This window comes from Schistocerca americana, chromosome 1, assembly GCF_021461395.2.
Source record: "Schistocerca americana isolate TAMUIC-IGC-003095 chromosome 1, iqSchAmer2.1, whole genome shotgun sequence".
Lineage (NCBI taxonomy): Eukaryota > Metazoa > Arthropoda > Insecta > Orthoptera > Acrididae > Schistocerca > Schistocerca americana.
This window is the reverse complement of record NC_060119.1, coordinates 331,669,078-331,694,596: the sequence shown is the minus strand read 5'-3', so window position 1 is coordinate 331,694,596 and position 25,519 is coordinate 331,669,078. Positions and strand designations below refer to the sequence as shown.

General features: G+C 43.1%; 1 protein-coding gene across 2 annotated transcripts in view; it reads left to right on the top strand.

Annotated features, from left to right (window-relative positions):
• LOC124599029 (GDP-mannose 4,6 dehydratase) overlaps nucleotides 1–24,674 on the top strand; it is a 75,921-nt gene extending 51,247 nt beyond the window's left edge. For both annotated transcript variants that reach the window (XM_047136043.1, XM_047136044.1), the window contains exons 6-7: nucleotides 3,608–3,676; nucleotides 24,479–24,674. In XM_047136043.1, coding sequence (XP_046991999.1) covers nucleotides 3,608–3,676; nucleotides 24,479–24,541 — 132 coding nt within the window. In that variant the 3' untranslated portion in view covers nucleotides 24,542–24,674. The remainder of the gene's footprint in view (nucleotides 1–3,607; nucleotides 3,677–24,478) is intronic.
• The last annotated feature ends 845 nt before the right edge of the window (nucleotides 24,675–25,519 follow it).

Sequence of the window (25,519 nt, the reverse complement as noted above, 5' to 3'; positions counted from 1 at the left end):
TATGGTCTTCTTATTACACACTTTGGACCTGCGCAGACAGACAGTCGACTCACAGTAGACAGGCTCTCTCACACTTATATTTAAAGTATCATGTGTTCGAGATGGTAGAAGGCCGAGTGATTCTAGAATTTACGCAGAAATTCTCGGAGCACTACAATGTCAGTAGTATATTATATAACAAGACATCAGTGATTCATGTGGTAGAGGGTGGAACTGAGTATGAAGGCAGTTGACTCTGACTGTGTGGTGTTAGTATGTGTATGTATCTTTTACTGCAGATAGAAAAAAAGACACCTTTAGTGACAGTGTATATTGTGTGTGGGTAAATCACAATTGTGACAGTGCCATTCGAAAAACAATTACCATGTGATGTAAAAGCAAAAATCGGTATGTAAAATGAAATAGGACTTTCTAATCATCAAATTGCCAAGAAGTTGAGCTGTTCAAGTACAGTGATTGATAATTTCGTTAGATTGGTGTCATTATATGGACAGAACAGAAAATATGGGCAGAGTAGAAAATTATCTGAAGCATAGAAAGGGTTACTTTTGCATAAAGCAAGGGCCACAAACTGATATTCTTCTCAACTTGTTACCGACTTAATGTTGCCACTAACTGCCAAATGTGTATGACTAATTTTGTCTCATGACAAACATCTTGCATTCAACAAATGACTGCGGAAACCCACTCTAACACCCAAACGTAAATAGGCTGGAATAGAGTGTATTGAAAAACATGCATCATGAACTTCACATTGAGATAAAGTGATCTTTAGTGATGAGAAGTAGTTTAATTTAGGTGGTCAGAATGGATTTCAATATTATTGGCATGATCTGAGAACAGAGCAGCAGGTAAGAAGTCAAAGAAATTTTGATGGTGGAAATGTTATGATTTGGGCAGCCTCCTATGATAGAGTAATTCACAAGTTCCGTGGCTGAACACTAGAATCATCTCTGACACATACGATAAGATGCTATAGACAGAGTTGATTAGAATGTATGAGGACTTAGGGGACGAAAGTCTAATGTTTTATCAAGATAAGGCATCTGTGTATGTTTCTGGTTTGAAGATAAAGATATCGATGTCTTGGCCTGTCCTGCACGTAGCCTGGATTTGAACCACATGCAAAACCTTTGTGGAATACCAGTAAGGTGTGTTATCGCAATGGAAGTCAATTTGAGGTCGTATATGAGCTGAAAAGAACAACACAAAAAGAGAGGCTGACAATTTTGCTGCAAGCATCACCGACTCTAACAAAATCAATGCCAAATAGAATTGCTGAGATAATTAGCAAGAAGAAAGATTGGACAAAGTGCTAACAGTGCAGTAACACAACAGGACAGTGGGTGCCTTTATACCAATTTCCAACCAGGAAATGCAGATGCCTTATGCAGTTACTCATGTTATGAAAGAAACTATGTAATTCTGTCTTGATTGTTTGTCTTATATGTATCTACTACTTTCATAGCAAATCCGATACATGTGTGGTTCAGCTTTTGTACTATTGCCTTTGTGGTACCATGCCTTTATACTGATTTCTACTACTATAGTGAGACATGACATAGTCTTGCTGTTTGCACTGAAACTCTTCACTTTGATTAACAAACAGTCACTCACTACAAATGCTGTTCCATGTTCATGCCTTCCATTCTCTCTGCAGCCTCCATAAAAAATTACTGCTTTATTCTCTTGTAATATTCCTTCTCGACACCATGTAGCTTCTTGTAATGCCGAGACAACTACTTGATATTCCTCAAACTCTGACACTGCAATTTTGACAGACCTCTAACATTCTATGTGCTGATGTCTTAACTAACCTGTCTAGCTTCCATCCTTTTCTGGGGCATGGTTGTAAGATTTTTGGTATTTATAAATGCCCCCTGGTGACATTACTGGCACTGCGCAGGTTTCTGCTCCTGGGCTAGCAGGATTTGCTCTCAGGATTTTTCCCCTAGGAGGATGGATTTCTCTACACTTCCAGAGCTCCCCCTGCCTTATAGAAGACAATAGAAGCTTTTGAAATGTGGTGCTAAGGCAGGATGAGACTAGATGGGTAGATCTAATAACTGATGAGGCTGTACTGATTCAGGTGAGCTGCATCAAACCGTTTGTACTGAAGACAACAACAACAGCAGCAGCAGCAGCAGCAGCAACAGAACAAAGAATCCCACTTTAAATTAATTCAAAATGGAAGAACTCTGTGATAGTTTGAACTGGTTTTGGCCACAGAAGCACAAAATTTTGTCATTTGGTATAATTTTTTTATATGTGGTGTACAAGCTCTAGTGTTGATGAGTTGCAAATATATATACAAATAAGAGGATAAAACAGATTTTTGATTTTGTTCCCTTGCATGTCACTCAAGATGCCCTGGGCTACGTGCTCTGTTCCTTATTGTAAGACTAAGTGGCCCCACTCTGTAAGCATCATGCTGTGTATTTACTATTTCCTGCTTATAATGGGGGAGGTGTGGTTAATTATCAGAGCCTTAGTTGTTGCATGAAAGTGATAACAAAATGGTGGTCCAGAGGCAATGTGTCTAATTCTAAGTGTCACTGTAAATCTTCATTTCAAACTCTAGAAATGGTTGCAAACATTTTGCAGAAAATTACTGCTACTGCAGAAATGTCTTATCAGGCAGATTTCACTACTGTCAGGTGTTAAACATACATCTTATCCTTCTGTACTTCAGTTCTTTCATCTGAAAGACATTACTTCCATTTGATAAAGAAATGAGAGTTAAGTATTGTGAGAAGCTTTAAAAATATTGTGGCTGGTGAACTTTATTATACAGTGTATTTTTATGAGTGATGAGGCTTGATTTCACCTTCCAGACTGTATGACCCAAACAGGCTTTGATCTTAGCTGCACCACCATTCATATTTTTCAAACAACTTTTTCTTTTCATTTTTGTATCCTGAAAATAAAAATTTTGTCTTAGAAGCAGAATTTTGTTAACTATTTTTCTGTCTGCTCTACCTTTGCAATTTGTTTCAGTGTGTAATAGTTTCCTATAAATATGGATATTTATTATTTACTCTCCATCAAGATGAAAGTAACTGAAATGTAGAGATTTCACATTACCATTTATATTATCAGTAATTAGCCAGATTACTATATGTTATTTGCCATTATGGGAATGGCATCTTTGTCAGACCAAGCTCCAGTTTGTCAGATATATGAGCATCAAAACTTTTACACACATTTTGGTTAAGAATAACTTTTCTGTGGCACCATGAAATATTTTGTGGAAATAAATTTGTTGAAATTTTAGTGTAATAATTGAAACACTTACAAATTAATCTAAATCTGGATGCATAACAAATTATTTCTTTTATTATATTTGAAGAGCTATGATCTTTAAGCCAACCTCCCATTTGATGACAGCTTTATTTTCTGTATGTTAATGGTGAATTGTTTTGCTTGGCAAGTGATGATCAGTTTCCTTTCACAGATTAAGTTACTTCGAGAAGTAGTATATCATCTTTATGACATATTGTTTTGTTTTGTCATTTTATTAAATATACCTGATATTGTCCTAATTTAGAAGTGCATTAAAACTTTGAAACTAAACACTTTTAGATGTGTTTTGTGTTCTTCCCTACAGGATTTACTCCTTGGTGACCCTAGTAAAGCTCGAGAGAAATTTGGTTGGAAGCCAAAAGTCACTTTCAAAGTAAGGTTAAAGCTGTTAAATTTACATATTGTCATAGTTATATGTTACAATGAAAACATTCCTAAAATACCTTTTTTGTGAGCCATAATTTATATAAAAAGTTTGATTTTCCCAGGTACATTTTAACATTTGCTACATAAGCAATGATTACAGTTAACACATCATGTAAAAAAGACTGATTGCTTTCCTACCAAAGCATTTTCCTTCCTCCCTAACATACAGTTCATGCAGTCTTCGTTGTAGTCTAGTCCTTTCTAATATCTTTACTTGTGGAAAGGGTAGACTGAAATGTGATGAAATATATAAAATCATTCTTTTAAAAATGTTGTTTCTGTTATTAGTGTCCCAGCAGGTATGGAAGAGATAGTGAAGGCCCTCCACATTTTTCTTGACATACCTTGTTTAAGATTCACACCTGAAATCATGTACTTGTTCAGTTTGAACAAATATGGCTTTCTAAGTATATTGGGCCAGAATTTCTAAATATTTTTGACCTGACCAGACTCTCAGATTAACTTAATTTTGCTTATGTTATTTCTCATTTGAAGACATGATACAAATATGTCAGGAATGTAATGCAAGAGACCAGAATGGGTCCCTCCAGTGCAAACTTTCTTATGTTTGTATAAGCGATGGCAGCTGGAGACTTTTGATACAAGGAGTCACCTTCATTCTGCCAACAACTTTTTCAAAGAGGGTGAAGGAGAAGACACAAATTTGAGTCACTTTTTTGCCCTTGGGTGGGAAACTGTTCTGAAAGGCACAAAAATCAATAATGTTCAATGGCTTGAGGTTGCAGTAGGTAATGGAAACAACTGCATTAAAGAACAAAAGGTGTATACACAGGACATGTGGCCTGTAATTGAAAAAGTGTCATAATGATTTCTCCATTGGGAAAAATATGCTGGATTTGTCCCGCATTCGGACCTCCAGGAGGGTACTGCGAAGGAGGAGGTAACCATGAGAAAAAGACTGATTAACAAATAAAAGAATAACATTATATGAATAAGAGTGTGGAATATCATAAATTTGAATGTTGTAGGAAAACTAGAAAATCTGAAAAGGAAATTCAAAGGCTGGTTTTAGATATAATGGGGAGTCATTGAGGTGAAATTGAAAGAAGATAAGTATTTTCTGGTCAGTTGAATATAGGGTAATATCAACAGTAGCACAAAATGGTATAACAATAGTGGTATTAGTTACAAATAAGAAGATGGTTCAGAGAGTGAGCTACTGTGAACAGTTCAGTGACAGAGTTGTTCTTGTCAGAACTGACAGGAAAGCAAAACTGATGACAATAGCTGAGGTACATATGCTTATGTCACAAGCAGAAAATGGAATAGACAGAGAATGTATATGAGGATTGAAAAGATTATTAGGTTTTATGAAGATGACAATAACAATTGTTTGATGCCTGGCGAAAAAGATTAGTATTTGTGTGAAAGAAAATGGTACTAGGTTTAGAGAAACAAAAGCTTAATATTCTGTAATTTAAATGAACTATTCACTGAATTCAAAAAAGAAAACCCTGACATTAAAATTGAAAGGTCGAAATTTTACAAGTTGTTGTAGCGGCATCTGCCACCCATGGTGTTTGTATCATCAGAATGTAAAGTTGATGATTCTCCTCGTGTTGTCGAGGGTGACTGTTTTTGGACTTTTGAAGGTTTTTGCTCTTTTCACTTTTTTAAAATGCTTTTTCCCCCTCACACACGTTGGATTTTTGTATTCTGGTCACTTTTTTGGATTCGACCTCCACTTTCCAAATTTTACAGAAGTGGAGGCCATTTGGTGAAAGGCGCCTTAATGTGGTGCACTACCTCTCCATTGTGTGCTGTTACCTTTTGCATTTACCAGTCAAATGGATCTACCTCTGCATCCAAAATCCAGCATGGTAGCAAGTCCATCGTGGTGGGATTGTCATGTACCCTCTTGTTGGTAGCACCTTCACAATGCAGGGATCGCACTGCCAATGCCTGAGCTGTGACCTCCATGTGTTAGCCAAGAAGTAACTGCCTGTCCAATTTGGGGTACTGGGACTTCAGCCAATGGCTACTCTGCCAGGTGGCCTTTGCCTTGGCAAGGTGGTACTCAGGGGGAGAGCCTCTGATCGGAGTGAGTGGCATCGGGGCACATGATCCGCAATGAAAAAGTATTGAACTTAATGGTGGCCATGCCAACACAGCCATCTCGTTAATCAGGAACAGTGATTTTAATGTAGAAGCTTACAATCCAATGGCATTTCTGTCATTGTCCATGCCTCAAGACGAGAGCTGGGCAAGGAGAAATGGAAATGGACAGTTTGCCGAGATCTTGGTTTGTTCCCACACTGACAGTGGCTCTTTCGCTTCAATGAAGCCAATGTTTTTTGTTGAAAATAGTGAAGATCGGTTTGAGGAGGTTGGAGCAATAGAAAGGATGAGAAATGGATCTTTTGCTGACCAAAACATCACACATGCTTCAGGCCTGTGTCAAGTTAGGAGATATACCAGTCATTTCTTCCCATAACAAGCTCAATAGAAATCATGGTGTTAACTGATGAAGAGCTGCTTACTAATTTGGCGCAGTGTGGAGTCAGTTTTGTTCTCCACTTGCAGGAGGTATTCAAGGATAACAAAGCAGACACTGGAGCTTTTATCCTAGCCTTAACTGGCAACATGTTGCCTGAGAAGGTCGAAGTCATGGTTTGTAGGTGTCATTTCAGACCTTATTTTCCTCCTCCAATGAGATGTTTTAAGTGCCAAAGGTTCAGACACATGTGCTTCAACTGTGCTAATGAGGCTATCTGTAGAGCATGTGGATGGGCGCTCCACGAGGGCATCCCTTGTGACCAACCCCCTCAATGTGTCAACTGTCCAGAACTGGATCCCCCTTGTTCACTGCAATGCTTAGTGTTCAAGAGGGAGAAGAAATTTCAGGAGTCTAAAATGCTTGACCGCCTGTCTTATCGATATGCAAGGAAAAAGTTTTAAAGACTTCATCTGACTAATTATGGTCTCCAATTTTGCGACTGTAATGTCACAGTCCACACTTCATGCAATGACACCTCAAGGCCCTGTTCTTATTCCACAGCCTGCCCTCTAGGTGGAGGAGAGAGCATCAGCTCCTTCATCCTCACACTGTCGGTGCAGCCAGAGATGCCAGTCATCCTCTGGCATCAGGGACAAGGACATTTGTCAACATGCCCCCTCTCAAGACAAGGACCAGCAGCCACAAGCTGCAGGCCAAAGAAAAGTACAGTTCTCTTCATTCCTAGAAGATAAAGTGGGGAAATCATCACAGAAATTGAAGTTTCAAAAGCATAAGAAGGATAACCAGAAAGGTAAACTACTTTCTGAGGCTTTGGATGTTCTGCTCCAACCCTGCAGCAGTCGAGCCTGTGCACATGGATGACGGATTGCACGCAGTCAGGTGGACCATGACCTGGTAGGAAGGTAATCACATCCATATTTTCCATTTGACACTTTCTCAGACCTGGCACCAAAGCTCATTCAATGGAACTGAGCTCCTTCAATGGAACTGTAATTACTACTATTGCTGTTTTACCGAACTCTGTCATTCAATCGCTACTTACTCTATAATTGGCATAGCGTATCAAGAAACACAGTTTACAGCAACACATCTCCCTGCTCAAAAAAACAACCAGCCCTACTGTACCAATTACATTAATGTTCAGAGAGTGTTCGGTGGTGTCTGGACCTTCATACACTCTGATATTTTCAGTGAGCTGGTGCTCCTTACCACTGCACTGTCAGTTTGGATGACAATATGTAATGTTTATCTACCCCCAGATGGACCTTTCCATTACCGACAGCTGTTAGAGTTACTGACACAGCTGCCTGCTCCCTTCCTCTTACTAGGAGACTTTAATGCCCATAATCCTCTGTGGGGTGGCGACACAGTCTCACAGAGGCTGAGTATTAGAGCACCTCCTTTCAGAATTGGACGTTTGCCTTTTCAACACTGGAGCTGCAACCCATTTCAGTGTGGCTCATGGAACATTTTCAGCTATTGATCTTGCAGGTTGCAGTCTGACTATCTTACCCCTGATTCAGTGGTGCACCACAATCTTTGTGACAGCGACCATTTTCCTATTGTTCTCGTCCTCTCCACTCACAGACATCTAAAAGATGCTCCACGATGGTCGCTTCAGAAAGCTGATTGGCAGGCTTTCTCCTCTGCAGCCACTTTTGCAGCTATTTGTGTATAGTAATGTCTTGAGTCTAGGGCCTCCCGTTCGGTAGACCGTTCGCGTGGTGCAAGTCTTTGAATTTGACGCCACTTCGGCAACTTGCGCGTCGATGGGGATGAAATGATGATGATTAGGACAACACAACACCCAGTCCCTGAGCGGAGAAAAATCTCCCACCCAGCCGGGAATCGAACCCGGGCCCTTAGGATTGACAGTCTGTCACGCTAACCACTCAGCTACCGGGGGCGGACAGCTATTTGTGTGATGGATATCGACATTGTTACAGAATACTATTGATACTATTACTCATGCTGCAGCAGCAATGATAACCTACTCCTCCGGTTCATCTTGATGACTGCCGGTGCTATGGTGGTCTGAAGACATAGCCACAGCTATCAGGGAATGCCGCAGGGTGCTTCAACAGCATGAGCACCATCCTTCTATGGATAATGTAATAGCATTCGAGAGACTCCACGTGAAAATGATTTAAAAAAAAAAAAAAAAAAAAAAAAAAAAAAAAAAAAAAAAAAAAAAAAAAAGGAAGCAGGAATGTGAGCAGTATGCCTCAACTATGCGATTCCACATTCCATCGTCCCAAGTATGGACTAAACTGTCCTGCATTTGTGGCCATCCACCACCCACGGTGGTTCCTGGCATCCGTGTCAATGACAACATCTGCACTGACCCTATGGTACTTGCCGAATGTTTTGTGGGACACTTCACTGAGGTGTCCGCTTGCAGTAATTACCGTCCTCATTTCCTGGCCCAGAAACACCTTATTGAGTGCCACCCACTGTCTTTCCATGCACATTTTAATGAATAAGAGCTTTGCAGTGCTTTGATCCCTGGACCTGACAAAATCCACAACCAAATGCTCAAACATCTTCGTGCCAACAGCATGAAACACATCTTCTGGCTTTTTATTCGCATTTGGCAGGAGGGAGTATTTCCCTTTCAGCAGCGGGAAGGTATTTTTATTCCTGTCCTGAAACCGGTAAACGACGCATATATTTTAACTAACTACTAGCCAATCTCCCTAACGAATGGGCTGTGTAAGCTATTCGAACAAATGGTCAACTGCTGTCTTTGTTGGTGTCTTTAAGCCAGATGGCATATATTATGATCACAAAGTGGCCTTCGGGCTGTCTAGTCCACACCACAGATACCTGCCCCCCCCCCCCTTTCCCCTCCGGGGTCCCACAGTCCTTTTGTGGGTATGTGTGTGGCGTGCACGGGGCCCTGAGCTATTGCAGTCTCCTTTCCTTTGTTTGAAGGCTGCGTTACCATCCCATCCCTGTTCCTCTTCCTCCCTCTCCTTGCTCCTTTGTCCCTGCCCCCACTTTTCCCTCTTAGTGGACTTCTTTATGTCCACCTGGCTATCCTCCTGGCTTTTTTTGGTCTGTGCTATTGTTTAGTTTGCTGTTTCCATCTCCTTTTCGGCATTTGTGGTCCCCTTGGGGTTTGACCTCCATTTCCAAAAATTTTCCGTTCAGTGTGAGCCATTTGCGGATGATCTCCCTACCCAGCTTCCATGGTGCAGGTTCCTCTACCCCTCCCCTCCCCTTCTCTTTGCACCCTGCCCCCCCCCCCCCCCCCCCCTCCTGCTTGGTCACCAGCACGGTTGCCAGTCCGTATGGTGGGGCTGTTTAGTACCCACTTGGCTGAGCCCCCTGAAACCACAGGAATCACTCTGCTAGTACCTGAGCTGTTAACGCCTCATGTATGCCCAGGAGTCGATGCTCATTGTTTTGGGGCACCAGAAGTCCTGGCAATGGACGCTGTGCCAGACGGCCCTCGTTGTGACTGGGTGGTGCCCACGGGGCGAGCCCCTGATCATAGTGGGTGGTACTAGGGCGGATGCCATGCACGTGAAGTGACAAAAGCTTTACCATCCTGGTCATTCTGTGGCCATCTCTAAGAGTGGTAGCAGACGTGACACTCCTTCTTCTGATCCTTCGGCTTTCCCTCCCTGGCCACCCCCTGGGAGGAGGGGCAAACTCGCCGGCTTAGGTTGAAATCTTTCCCTTGGTACCTTGTTTGTACCAGGACGGATGGCGGTAGTTTTCCCATGACTGAGCCTTTGTTTTTCGTGGGGACAATTGAAGATAAGTATGGCGAAGTTGAATCGATGAGTAAAATGCGGTCCAGTGCATTGCTCATCAAGACATCTTGTGCTGCCCAATCTGATGCCCTGCGTGCGTGTAACCATCTCAGTGACGTCCCAATCTCTGTCATGCCCCACCAATCTTTGAACTCAGTACAGGGCATTATTTTCCACTGAGATCTTGTTCTGCAAACTGACGAGGAGCTCCGTGCTATGTGCAGCGAGGCCCTCCAAACAATCGCATCGCTACAGGTGCCTTTATCCCGGCCTTCAAGGGGGATGTCCTCCCTGAGAAGGTCAAGGTGATGGTGTATCGGTGTGATGTAAAACCTTATATTCCACCACCGATGAGATGCTTTAAATGCTTAAGGTTTGGACAAATGTCTTCCCGCTGCACCACTGATCCCTTCTGTGGCAACTGTGGGCACCCCTCCATGAGGGGAGTGCCTGTGCTCCCCCACCAATGTGTGTAAATTGTAATGGACAGCATTCTCCACACTCGCCTACATGCCCAGTGTTTGTGAAAGGCAGAAGAATCCAAGAGTCCAGAACCTTAGATCGGCTCACCTACACTTGTTGTTGTTGTTGTTGTTGTTGTGGTCTTCAGTCCTGAGACTGGTTTGATGCAGCTCTCCATGCTACTCTATCCTGTGCAAGCTTCTTCATCTCACAGTACCCCCTGCAACCTACATCCTTCTGAATCTGCTTAGTGTATTGATCTCTTGATCTCCCTCTACGATTTTTACCCTCCACGCTGCTCTCCAATGCTAAATTTGTGATCCCTTGATGCCTCAAAACATGTCCTACCAACCGATCCCTTCTTCTAGTCAAGTTGTGCCACAAACTTCCCTACTCCCCAATCCTATTCAATACCTCCTCATTAGTCACCTTCACTGAGGCTCGTAAAAAATATGACCGGCTCCATCCCGTGTCTGTGACCTCTACTTTTGCTTCAATTATGTCCATTGCCCCTCCTACCCCCTCCTCTTCCCAGCCCCACCCCATTCACCCCATGCCTTCAGCCTCCTCCTCCTCCCCTGCTCTTCCCACCCCCCTCCCCCTCCACCCTCTTCCACTCCCCTCCCCCTCAGTACCCATACCCACCCCTTCGGGTGCTGCTCCCCCTCCTGCACCGGAGAAGTGCTCCCCTCGTTCGGCAGCCACCGGTACTGGAGCTCCCTCCCAGGACTCCTCTTCCCAGCACCCCCCTGAAAGACGATCTACTGCTCTACATCGGCAGTGTGATCCGTGGCTGGTGGGCGCCAAGATGCCTGGTGTAATTCCATGCCTGCCCTCGGTGAAGTCTGCCCTTCTCTTCCTTCCCAAGAGAAGAAGCAGAAACAAGGGCAAGGCCTCTGTGGTACCCCCTGAGGTGCGGCCTTCCTCTCCTACAGTCAATGAACCAACGGTGTCTGACCCCACCTATATGTATATTACCCCATCCTTATCGGTGACTGATAGTGACTCGGTGGCATGACCGACTCTGGTACAATCACTTCCACTTTGGACTCTGGCTTGAGAATCCTCCAGTGGAATTGTATTTGATATTTGCGTCACGTTCCGGAGTTGCAGCCTCTTCTTTCCTTCTACTCTGCCGCTTGTATTGCGCTCCAGGAGACCCATTTTGTCAATTCTTACTCACCGACCCTTCGTGGGTTCCACGCTTCCTGTCTGAACAGAATTGGCCCCTTGCGGGCTTCTGGTGGTGTTTGCACCATGGTCCGCAAGGACATTGTTAGTAAATGGGTTCCCCTCCATACCACTCTGGAAGCCATTGCTTTCAATGTCCATCTGGCCACTCCAGTCACAGTCTGTAATCTTTACCTCCCACCTGACAAGCTGCCCACATCCCATGCCCTCACCACCCTTCTTCAACTAATCCCTTCCTGTTATTAGGGGCTTTAATGCTCAGAACCCTCTTTGGGGTAGTCATATGACTACTGCCCTGGGCAGGACAGTTGAAGCTGTTCTGGCAGGGCTTGACCTTTGTTTACTAAACACAGGTGCTCCCACACACTTTAGTGTGGCGCACGGCACTTTCTCAACCACTGACCTCTCCATCTGCAATCCGGCCTTCTTCCCTCCATTGAATGGGGTGTCCATGATGACTTATCGGACAGCGACCATTACCTAATTGTTTTGACCTTCCTTCAGTGTCTCTCGCTCCGTCACCTTCCCAGGTGGGCCCTATCTAAGGCTGATTGGGGTGCCTTCTCCGCTGCTCCCATTCCCCCTGTATAGCCACATGACAGTGTTGATAAATCTACTCAGACCTTGACTGCCTCCATCCTTTCAGCAGCTGTTTCAGCAATCCCTTCTTCTTCTTCTTCTTCTTCTTCTTCAGGTTACCCCTGCTGGAAGATGGTCCCTTGGTGGACTCTGGAAATTGCTGCGGTCATAAAAGACTGCCACCGTGCTCTTCAACACTTCAGGCGGCACCCTTCTACTGCTCTTCTTCTGGTCTTTAAGCGACTCCGCACCTGAACCCGCTACCTAATCAAATTTCAGAAACGGATTTGCTGGGAACGATATGTAGCTGCCATAGGACACCACACCCCCTCTTCACAAGTCAGGGCGAAACTCCGGCGAATTTTTGGCCACCGTCCTCCCACCGGGGTTGCAGGAATTTCTGTGAATGGTGTTGTCATTACCAATCTGGACTTTGTGCCAGAAAATCTTTCTCAACACTTTGCTCACGCTTCGGCATCGGCTCAGCATCCACCCACGTTTCTTCTCCTGAAAGAGTGTTTCTCGTTGCTCAGAACCATATAATGCCCCATTTAGCGAGTGGGAATTTGCCAGCACCCTCGCCCTTTGTCCTGACACAGCTCCTGGACTGGATCGGATACATAATCAAATGCTCCAACGCTTATCGGTGGCTGGCCACCATCATATATTGACCTTCTTCAACTGTCTGTGGGTTGAGGGTGTATTTCCTGCCCAGTGGCAGGAAAGCATTGTTGTTCCGGTGTTGAAGCCATGGAAGCCGCCTCTTCAGTTGGATAGCTACCGTCCAATTAGACTTACTAACACCCTCTGCAAGCTCCTTGAACGCATGATGAGTTGGCGGCTGTTTTGGATCCTTGAATCCTGCGACCTTTTGTCATCGAATCAAAGTGGTTTTCGCTGTGGCCGCTCTGCGATGGATAACTTGGTACACCTAGAGTCTGCTATCCGGTCGGCTTTTGCCCATCGGCAACATCTCCTTGCAGTCTTCTTTGATATACATAAAGCCTGTGACACCACCTGGTGCCACCACATCCTCACGACCCTCCACGAATTGGGCCTTTGTGGTGCTCTGCTCGTTTTTATCTGTAATTTTCTTTCTTGTTGCTCTTTTCGGGTCCAGGTTGGCTCCTCCTACAGCTCTCCCCATTGGCAAGAAAATGGGGTTCCACAGGGTTCCGTGCTGAGTGTCCCTCTCTTTCTCATAGCCATTAATGGTCTAGTGACAGCTGTTGGGCCGACAGTGTCCCCTTCTTTGTATGCTGATGATTTTTGTATCTACCTCGCCTCCTCTGTAATGGGCGCTGCAGAATGTCGTCTACAGGAGGCAATCTGTCAGGCCCACTCATGGAGTCTCTCCCATGGCTTTCAGTTTTCAGCGTCAAGACTTGTGTCATGCATTTCTGCCATCGCTATACAGTCCATCCCTATCTGGAACTGTTCCTCAATGGCCAGCTCCTCGCGGTGGTGGTCACCCATCGCTTCTTGGGTCTGGTCTTTGATGCCCGGTTGACATGGCTCCCACACCTTTGCCGGCTGAAGAGGACTTGCTGGTCCCATCTCATTGTTCTGAGGTGTCTGTGCAATACCGCCTGGGGTGCAGACCACTATGTTCTCCTGCGATTGTATCAAGCGCAGGTCTAGTCTCGTTTCGACTATGGAAGTCCTGTCTGTGGTTCTGCATCACCTTCGACACTGCAGATACTAGATCCGATCCACCACTGAGGGGTGTGACTTGCGACTGGTGCCTTCTGGGCTAGCCCCGTACTTAACTTTCTCGCAGGGGTTTGGATTCCGCCACTGTGAGTTTTGTGCCAGCAACAGCTGATATCTTATGCGCTCCGCATTCGCTGCAGCCCAAAGCACCCTAATTATGGTCTCCTTTATCCAGACACGGAGATCACCCTGCCACAGCGGCGGCCATGATGTGGGCTTACCATGGCTGTCTGCATTCAGTCACTCTTTTCTGAGCTCCAGCAATTGCCTTTACCACCCCTCTTCCCCGCTCACACACACACCCCTCCATGGTGCGTCTCTCGGCCGCAACTCTGTCTTAATCTCTCAATCGATTCAAAGGATTTTGTCCCTCCGATGGCTCTTCGCCACCAGTTCTCCTGTCTCCTCAGTTCCTTTCAGGGTTCAGAAGTGATCTATACTGATGGCTCCATGGTTGATGGCCGCACTGGTGTTGCTTACACCTATGTGCGATGCACAGAACTTTGCTCCTTGCCAGATGGCTGTAGTGCTTTTATTGCAGAATTGGTAGCCATCTTGCACGCACAGGACCATATCCGCTCCTGCTCAGGACTATCCTTCACTATCTGTAGTGACTCATTGAGCAGTTTGCACGATATCGGCCAGTGCTTCCCTCGCCACCCATTAGTCATCGCTATCCAGGCCTCCCTTTCTCTTCTCTCTCAACGTGGATGCTTGGTGGTTTTCATTTGGACCCCGGGCCATGTTGGGATTCATGGCAACGAACTTGCCAATTGACTGGCTAAATTAGCTACTAACAGGCCATCTCTTGCTATTGGCATTCCAGAGATAGACCTTCGCTCGGCATTACGTCATCAGGTTTTGGGCCTTTGGGATGCAGAATGGAGCACTCTTTCTTTGCCGAACGAGCTCAGGGCAATTAAAGGTATTACAACTCCATGGCAGTCCTCCTTACGGGTCTCTCGTAAGGCTTATGTTGTCCTCTGCTGGCTCCACATCGGCCATACTTTTTTGACTCACGGTTATCTCCTCCGTCGTGAGGATCCCCCTTGCTGTTGTGGATTGATGTTGACTGTGGCTCACATCTTATTGGACTGCCCCAACTTAGCCACCTTATGATGGACTTTTAGCTTTCCAGAATTGCTACTCCTGGTGTTGGCTGATGATGCCTCAGTGGCAGATCTCGTTTTACATTTTATTTGTGATGGGGGTTTTTATCGCTTTATTGAAGGGAGGGGCCTTCCACCTTATCGGCGAGTGGAGGGGATGGCAGGTGTTCATGCTCCCCCCCTTCACCCCGACTGGATTGGCTTTAACTGGGCTTGGTGGTTCACCCTGGCCTTCCCACTCCTTTCCTCTTGGGGTCTGTTATGTCCTGAGCATCTCTCGTTTCCTGTGCTTCTTCCTTCATGCCCCTATCATTAGTCACTTTCTTTCCCTCACCTCATCTTCTGTCCTTTTCCTTCCTTCCCTGTCAATAGTTATCATTTTATGGATGTTGTAGCTCCCTCTTTTAATGTGGGATTTTACCGGTTTTAGTTAATCTGAGGTCGGAGGGACTGATGACCACGTAGTTTTTTCCAACCAACCAACCAGATACCTGGTTTTTTTGGAACCTGCAGTGCACAATGCTTCTGTGCATCGCCAACACCTGATTGCTGTGTTCTTTGACCCACAGAAGGCATACTACAGTACACTGCACCAGTCTGGTTTCCAGTGCAGTTCACCCATTGTTATCCAGAGTTTCCATATCTCCCCATTTTTTTCAGATCTGGATAGGTTCAGCTTTAAGCAACCATTATTTAAAGGAAACGGGAGTCCCTCAGCAATTGGTTCTGAGTGTGATGCTATTCGCTATCGCCATCAGTGGTATCGTAAATGCAATGGGCCCCAAAGTCTCTCCATTACTGTATGTGGATGACCTTTGCCTGTACTACGCCTCTGCATCACTGCACACCACTGAATGCCTGCTTCAGGGAGCTGTCTGGAGAATCCGGGACTGGGCCCTGAATCACAGCTATCAATTTTCCCCTGCAAAATCAAGAGTTATGCATTTTTTGTTGACTGTGGACTGTGCACCTACACGCAGAAATTTATCTAGATGACCAGTTACTTGAAGTTGTTGAAACTTTCAAGCTCTTAGATATTTTATTTGACCACAAACTATCTTGGCTGCTGCATATCTGCCAGCTCAAGGCAGCTAACTCGCATAAAGGAGCTGAATGCTCCCGGTTTTCTTAGTTACTCCTCATGTGACGCATACTGCACAGTTCTTCTGGGATTTTGTACAGCCCTGATTTTATCCCACTTGGACTATGGATGTGTAGACTATGAGTTGGCAGCACCATCGGTACTGAATCTGTTGGACTCTGTTCACAACCCTGGCATACAGTTGGCAACTGGGGCTTTCCGTACGAGTCCTGTTGACAGCTCCTGATCGGTTAGATGACAGCAGCTTCTGGCAAGTTCTGCAGTCGCAATCTGTCAGATGCCTACCCACCCATGTCAATCAATTCTGTTTTACAACCAGCAGTTCAGACTGTTTGTGAATTGTCCAAAACTGGGATGACCAGCTGGGATCCGACTCTATATTCTACTGAAGGACCTCCAACAGCCTCTGTTAGCCTGTGTTCCTAGAGATCCCTCTTGACATCCCCTGTCCTGTGATACAGATGGACTTCTTTTGTGGCCCCAAGAGGGATGCTGGTCCTATACTCCTGACACTTGTTTCTTTCAATCTACCACAATTATTCTAATTCGGTACGCATGTACACAGATGGATCGAAAGTCAACGACGGGGTCAGTTATGTCTTTGCACATGCTAGGGGACATGAGAAGCACAACAGCCTCTGTTAGCCTGTGTTCCTAGAGATCCCTCTTGACATCCCCTGTCCTGTGATACAGATGGACTTCTTTTGTGGCCCCAAGAGGGATGCTGGTCCTATACTCCTGACACTTGTTTCTTTCAATCTACCACAATTATTCTAATTCGGTACGCATGTACACAGATGGATCGAAAGTCAACGACGGGGTCAGTTATGTCTTTGCACATGCTAGGGGACATGAGAAGCACACTATGCTGGGTGCCTGCAATTTATACACTGTAGAGTTGGTTGCCATCTCTCAGGCTTTGCAGTATGTCAACTCTTAGACCATGACGAACTTTCTGACCTGTAGCGATTCAGTGAGTTGCTTAAAATCCATAACCCTGTGCTATCTTAAAAATCTTGTAGTTGCAAACATACAGGACCTACAGCTGACCTCTACAGCTCTGGAAAAACTGTGACCTGCATGTGGACAATGAGCCACATAGGCATTCCAGGTTAGAGACACAATTACGGGAGGTCAACTTGACATTGGGATACCTGGCCCAGACTTAAAATTACAACTTTGGTGCATATTTTGAGGATCCGAGAATTGGAATGGCAGGCTACTATGGCCCATAACAAGTTGAGAGCAATTAAAGGGTCCACTAAAGTGTGACACACGTCTTTCCAGGTGTCTCCAAAAGATGCCATTGTGTTGTGCTGACTATGCATTGGCCACATGAGACTCTTCACTGCAGCTGTGATAGTCCACTGATGATAGCACATATTGTTGTTGAGTGTGCCCTGCTGGCCAATCCGCGGTACACTCTTGGCTTTCCTACCACACTACCTCAGATGCTTGCAGATGATGTGACAGCCATAACCAGAGTGTTGCATTTCCTGAGGAGAGTGGATTTTCTTTTACCTATACGACTCTTCTAATTCCAGAGTGGTTGTGGGGTGAGAGCCTCCCCCCCTCCACTCCCTCCCTCTCCTGTGGCATGTACCCACCAAGTGACCACAGATTACTTTCTTTCCCCCTTACTCTGTTGTGCCTTTAGCCCCGCCCCCCTCCCCTCCCCTTTATGCAAGATGCTGCCTGGGTTATCTCTTTTCTTTTACCTATTGTGGTACAACTACTGCCATGCCCTTTTAAACTGTTTGATTTGCTTATATAGTTTGAGCAGCCAAGTCACCCTTTCTTTCACTTTTGACATGTTTCTCTCATGATAACGAGGGACTGATGACCCACTAGTTTAGTCCTTTAAATAGACAATCATCATACAGTTGATGATAGATGGGGTCAGTCTTAGGAGTTGACTATAAATACGTTGGACATTAAAGTTTGCAATATCAACAGCTCCAATTGTTTGATCATGGGAAAATGTCAAGACTGTCCAGGCAAACAAGCTTTACTTGGCATGCTTGAAAAATCAGAAGACGACGATTTGATATGTGACAATATAGAATGGAAACGGTGACAATTACAAAGCCATGAGTAGTAGTTTTTGAAGTGCTGGTAGCTAACCTTGAAAACCTGAAATGCCTCATTTTATTGCCAAAGCTCAGGGTAAATTTCTGAAAGACAAAAAGCAAACCTTAGCAGGTGATGAATGCTTAATTCTTGCCGACTTTTCTGAAAACCATTCCTTTTATGTTCAAGATGAAGTACAGGGGCACTACTGGGTAGACAAACAGGCCACATTTCATCCATTTGTGTTCTGTTATAAAGATCAAGCTAAACTAGAGTGTCACAGATTTTTTGTCATAAGTGGCTACCTTGAATAGCTGTGCACACTTTTCAGCAGCAATTAACAAACTACATAAAACAGCACAATCCTTCCACAAACTGATCTACTCTTCTGATGGTGTTGCAAATCTCCTTTCGAAGGAAGACCATGGACATAATGCAGAATGGCGCTTTGTTGCATCGTGTCATGGGGAGAATGGATGTGATGGCATTGGGGGTACAACAAAGTGAGCTGTCACAAAAGCTTATTTGCAGTGGACCTATGAGAATCACATCTTGACAACTCAAGAAATGTTCAAGAACAGGTGAAAGGGATTACCTACGTTGTTATAAAATGTGGGGAAAGGCAACAACTGTACATCGATGTCGTGGAGGAAAAATTCAACACTTATCTTTAGATTAAAGGAACCCAATCTGTTCATTGTTTTATACCTCAGTCACACAACTTGCTCAAGTGTAAGTTCATATCAGCATCCCTCGATAATGAACTTCTTAAATGTGAAAAACTTGTACCAATGACACTTCAAAATATAGACATAGTAGCTTGTAATTGTGGTGAACATTGCTGGATCACCAAAGTTGATAATATTGATTGTCAAAATCAAGATATGCATGTTACATTTTACCACCCACTGGGCAAGGATCTTGTTTAAAAAAAGTTGAAAAGGATAAAGTTCTGATACTTGTAAAAAATGTACTGAACAACGTAGTAAAATCAAATAAGGTGAGAACAAGGTAATATAACACGATGGCTCACTTTAAAAAGAGGTGCTTACAGATATCTTTAAATTATGTCGCTGATACACTTTATCCATTAGTCCAGATATTGCAGACATTAAGAAATGTATTTTTGACTCATATTTGTAATTTTTTTGTAACTTCCCATTGAATCTCAAAGTTGAAACTTACACTAAAGTCTATTAATTTATACTGAAGTCTATTAAGTGCATAATTTTTGGATTTTTGTGTGGTCCCTTGACAAAGATATTGCAGGCCAAAGAATGAAAAAATTTAAAAAAAATCTGTTTTTTAAAATAGTGTGTTTTTCAAGTATAAGCTTCTCATCATTGATAAGCTATAAAAAGTAACTATACTATTTAATGTGTTGTTGTTGTTCTTGTTGTGGTCTTCAGTCCTGAGACTGGTTTGATGTAGCTCTCCATGCCAATCTATCCTGTGCAAGCTCCTTCATCTCCCAGTACCTTCAGAATCTGCTTAGTGTATTCATCTCTTGGTCTCCCTCTACGATTTTTACCCTCCACGCTGCCCTCCAATGCTAAATTTGTGATCCCTTGATGCCTCAGGACATGTCCTACCAACCAATCCCTTCTTCTAGTCAAGTTGTGCCACAAACGTCTCTTCTCCCCAATCCTATTTAATACCTCCTCATTAGTTACGTGATCTACCCACCTAATCTCCAACATTCTTCTGTAGCACCACATTTAGAAAGCTTCTATTCTCTTCTTGTCCAAACTATTTATTGTCCATGTTTCACTTCCATACATGGCTACACTCCATACAAATACTTTCAGAAACGACTTCCCGACACTTAAATCTATACTCGATGTTAACAAATTTCTCTTCTTCAGAAACACTTTCTTTGCCATTGCCAGTCTACATTTTATATCCTCTCTACTTCGACCATCATCAGTTATTTTGCTCCCCAAATAGCAAAACTCCTTTACTACTTTAAGTGTCTCATTTCCTAATCTAATTCCCTCAGCTCACCCGACTTAATTCGACTACATTCCATTATCCTTGTTTTGCTTTTGTTGATGTTCATCTTATATCCTCCTTTCAAGACACTGTCCATTCCATTCAACTGCTCTTCCAAGTCCTTTGCTGTCTCTGACAGAATTACAATGTCATCGGCGAACCTCAAAGTTTTTATTTCTTCTTCCAGGATTTTAATACCTACTCCAAATTTTTCTTTTGTTTCCTTTACTGCTTGCTCAATATACAGATTGAATAACATGGGGGAGAGGCTACAACCCTGTCTCACTCCCTTCCCAACCACTGCTTCCCTTTCATGCCCCTCGACTCTTATAACTGCCATCTGGTTCCTGTACAAATTGTAAATAGCCTTTCGCTCCCTGTATTTTACCCCCGCCACCTTTAGAATTTGATAGAGAGTATTCCAGTCAACATTGTCAAAAGGTTTCTCTAAGTCTACAAATGCTAGAAATATAGGTTTGCCTTTCCTTAATCTTTCTTCTAAGATAAGTCGTAAGGTCAGTATTGCCTCACGTGTTCCAACATTTCTATGGAATCCAAACTGATCTTCCCCGAGGTCGGCTTCTACCAGTTTTTTCCATTCGTCTGTAAATAATTCGTGTTAGTATTTTGCAGCTGTGACTTATTAAACTGATAGTTCGGTAATTTTCACATCTGTCAACACCTGCTTTCTTTGGGATTTGAATTATTATATTCTTCTTGAAGTCTGAGGGTATTTTGCCTGTCTCATACATCTTGCTCACCAGATGGTAGAGTTTTGTCAGGACTGGCTCTCCCAAGGCCGTCAGTAGTTCTAATGGAATGCTGTCTACTCCCGGGGTTTTGTTTCGACTCAGGTCTTTCAGTGCTCCGTCAAACTCTTCACGCGGTATCGTATCTCCCATTTCATCTTCATCTACATCCTCTTCCATTTCCATAATATTGTCCTCAAGTACATCGCCCTTGTATAGACCCTCTATATACCCCTTCCACCTTTCTGCTTTCCCCTCTTTGCTTAGAACTGGGTTTTCATCTGAGCTCTTGATATTCATACAAGTGGCTCTCTTTTCTCCAAAGGTCTCTTTAATTTTCCTGTAGGCTGTATCTATCTTACCCCTAGTGAGATAAGCCTCCACATCCTTACATTTGTCCTCCAGCCATGCCTGCTTAGCCATTTTGCACTTCCTGTCGATGTCATTTTTGAGACGTTTGTATTCCTTTTTGCCTGCTTCATTTACCGCATTTTTATATTTTCTCCTTTCATCAATTAAATTCAATATTTCTTCTGTTACCCAAGGATTTCTACTAGCCCTCGTCTTTTTACCTGCTTGAATCTCTGCTGCCTTCACTACTTCATCCCTCAGAGCTACCCATTCGTCTTCTACTGTATTTCTTTCCCCCATTCCTGTCAATTGTTCCCTTATGCTCTCCCTGAAACTCTGTACAACCTCTGGTTTAGTCAGTTTACCCAGGTCCCATCTCCTTAAATTCCCACCTTTTTGCAATTTCTTCAGTTTTAATCTACAGTTCATAACCAATAGATTGTGGTCAGAGTCCACATCTGCCCCTGGAAATGTCCTACAATTTAAAACCTGGTTCCTAAATCTCTGTCTTACCATTATATAATCTATCTGATACCTTTTAGTATCTCCTGGATTCTTCCATGTATACAACCTTCTTTTATGATTCTTGAACCAAGTGTTAGCTATGATTAAGATATGCTCTGTGCAAAATTCTAACAGACGGCTTCCTCTTTCATTTCTTAGCCCCAATCCATATTCACCTACTATGTTTCCTTCTCTCCTTTTTCCTACTCTCGAATTCCAGTCACCCATGACTATTAAATTTTCGTGTCCCTTCACTACCTGAATAATTTCTTTTATCTCATCATACATTTCTTCAATTTCTTCGTCATCTTCAGAGCTAGTTTGCATATAAACTTGTACTACTGTAGTAGGCGTGGGCTTTGTGTCTATCTTGGCCACAATAATACGTTTACTATGCTGTTTGTAGTAGCTTACCTGCACTCCTATTTTTTTATTCATTATTAAACCTACTCCTGCATTACCCCTATTTGATTTTGTATTTATAACCCTGTATTCACCTGACCAGAAGTCTTGTTCCTCCTGCCACTGAACTTCACAAATTCCCACTATATCTAATTTTAACCTATCCATTTCCCTTTTTAAATTTTCTAACCTACCTGCCCGATTAAGGGATCTGACATTCCACGCTCCGACCCGTAGAATGCCAGTTTTCTTTCTCCTGATAACGATGTCCTCTTGAGTAGTCCGCGCCCGGAGATCTGAATGGGGGACTATTTTACCTCCGGAATATTTTACCCAAGAGGACGCCATCATCATTTAACCATACAGTGAAGCTGCAAGCCCTCAGGAAAAATTATGGCTGTAGTTTCCCCTTGTTTTCAGCTGTTCACAGTACCACAACAGCAAGGCTGTTTTGGTTGATGTTACAAGCCCAGATCAGTCAATCATCCAGACTGTTGCCCCTGCAACTACTGAAAAGGCTGCTGCCCCTCTTCAGGAACCACACGTTTGTCTGGCCCCTCAACAGATACCCCTCCGTTGTGGTTTCACCTACGGTACGGCTATCTGTATCGTTGAGGCACGCAAGCCTCCCCACCAACGGCAAGGTCCATGGTTCATGGGGGGACTGTGTAGTGTAATAGCATGAAAAATATTAAGGCTGAGCAATTATTCCTTCTTTGGAAAAATACTATTCAAAAATTGAGTTTTTTTGATTTGGAACCAACAACATTGAGCCACTTAAAATGTATTAAGGAATACATTCAGATAAGTGATCATAGTTTTAATTTATAGTCCATTGTATGCTGAATGAACTGCTTCTTCTTTGAAAGTCTAGGGCAACCCATTTCCAAATAAGTCAAAAACCATAGGTGCTTGTAAATTCAAAAGAATGCTTGTGGCCTGAAACAAAAACGGCCACTATTTCGAAATGATAACCAATAAAAATTCTTTAAAAATAGTTTCGAATCCACCAAACATAAAGGAATTCACCCAGCGAATATCAATTTTTTCCGAGATGGTCAAGCAACAAGTGCTGGACCACTTGGTACAGTTCGACGCATTTGTTTTGTTTTTAGACTTTCCCAAATTGTGCAGTTCCCAATATCATATGAAAAGCTACTATCTGCCAGCAACAGGATGCAGACAGGTGGCATCTGTCCCTAAAGACAGCTCTCATGTACCACCATGAGAAATGGACGGAGGCCCTTCCGTTGGTCCTTTTAGTCTTTACGTGGCATACAAGCTAACATCAGAGCATCGTTAGCAGAAATGGTGTATTGAGAACTGCTACGGATTCTGGCACACTGTCTCGCACTTATACCAATGCCATCCCCAGCAGAACTGTCTCAGGTGGTGGAACAGCTCTGAGACTGTGTAGTCAAGATCCAATGACTGCCTGTTCTTGCTAGGCGAACACCCTGTTTTCATCCTCAAAGCTTTGGACGACTGTATTCGTGTCATACTATGCACCGATCTCATCAGATCGTAACTCCAGCAATTGTACACCAGCCCCTTTCTGATAATGTGGCTAGGAGGCCACACCATGGAGATCTTGTAGAATGGCAATGTTACAGGGGTCTCTTATTGAGTGAGTCAAACCAATGTGGATTGTGTACCGTCATACTTACCAGACAACACACCAATGCTTCAAACCTCACGACTCCAGGAGACAACTCTGATGTCCTCACTTGCAGTTACCACCCACTCCATCTGCAGCTATCATACACTCCATCAGCTAGCAAGCTATAACATCACCCAGCCAACATCTGCAGCAACATTGCAGCCAGCAGTCTGCACAAAAGCTGGCCGGCAAATTAAGTTTCAATTCCTGTACATTCAAGGTGCTCCACATTGTTGGGGAAAGGGGCTACGTGGGCATAACTGATGTTGCTTTTGGTACACAGTTCTCTCTCTTTGTTTCTTGGTGTGTAGGTATCCTTTATTGTTGACAAATGTGTATTTAGTGCCGTGAGAAATAAAAGTGATTCTGTGCACTTAAATGCTGTGTACATTATTCTATGTGATGTATAGGTTTTATCCACTAGGACAAAATAAACCAATGTATTGACTTAGATGTGTTGCTTTGCTGTATCCAGTTTCTTCTATACATAGTACAATGTGCTAAAAATGGTTGGATTGCTGCATAAACAAAGTTTCCTCATTTTTAGGAAAATGTATGCCATACACAACTACATTTAAATATAAATCAGTGTCATTATGATTAATAAATGTATTTTGTTTTATAGGAACTTGTTAAGGATATGATGGAGGCAGACATAGAGCTGATGAAGAAAAATCCTGCTGCATAAATTTTGAATCAGCTCAACAGTTGTGCACCTTAAGTAATCTGCCTATGTCACTCACTTTTTTTGAAAGAAAAGTGAGAGCTTGTTTGTGTATATTTTGTAATACACATCTTCCAGCACCATTGGCCAAGACCAACAGTTCTGTATTTAATATTGATCATGGGAAAACATTTGAGTGCCATTTATTTTTACATTTAATGCAGACAATAGCATTACAAAGCTACATTTTGTCTTCCACTTCTCCTGATCCGTAAATATTCCTTGGATTATATTGCTAGCACATACATTGTATATCTGTGTGATGCAGGAAAACACTCTTAACCACCATGTGTAAGTGGTGTGTTTTGTTCACTAAGTTAAAGGTGTCCTTGCACTAGGTGAACTGTCTTCATTGAACAATCAGAAATACCTACTATTCTGGACACCATCTTATGATCACACACTAAACAATTGACAACCTAAAATAATATCTCATGATTTTTTCATTTTGAAAATTACTTTTTCTATAAATTTTTCAGGTATTAAAATAGGACCTGTTCATTTAATCTTCATAATCATCATGTTCCTTTGAGATAATGCCAGTTCAGCCACATTAGGCTACATAGTTTTAAAATAATGAAAGAAGAAAGTTCTAAAACCTTGTAAACTTTGTTCCTCATTTGTGAAAATGGACTTTCGTGCACAGAAGGACAATAGAGAATTATAAATGTGAAAGGAAATTGTTTATGGTAGTTGTAATGATTCTGATTAGAATATAATGGTAATGGTTTTGGTTACAAAACCAGTTTCAGTACCCATTCCCCTTGGTTACTTACACAGAATTCTGATATATATCCACATATAACTTGGCTGAACTCAAAAATTCATTAATTAATATTCATAGGTTTCATAAGCAGGTGGTCAGGTAACTGCTACTGAAGTTTATGATCATTTGGAAGAGTGATTTCCTTATGGGACTTAGATATAATGACTGGTGTGTAC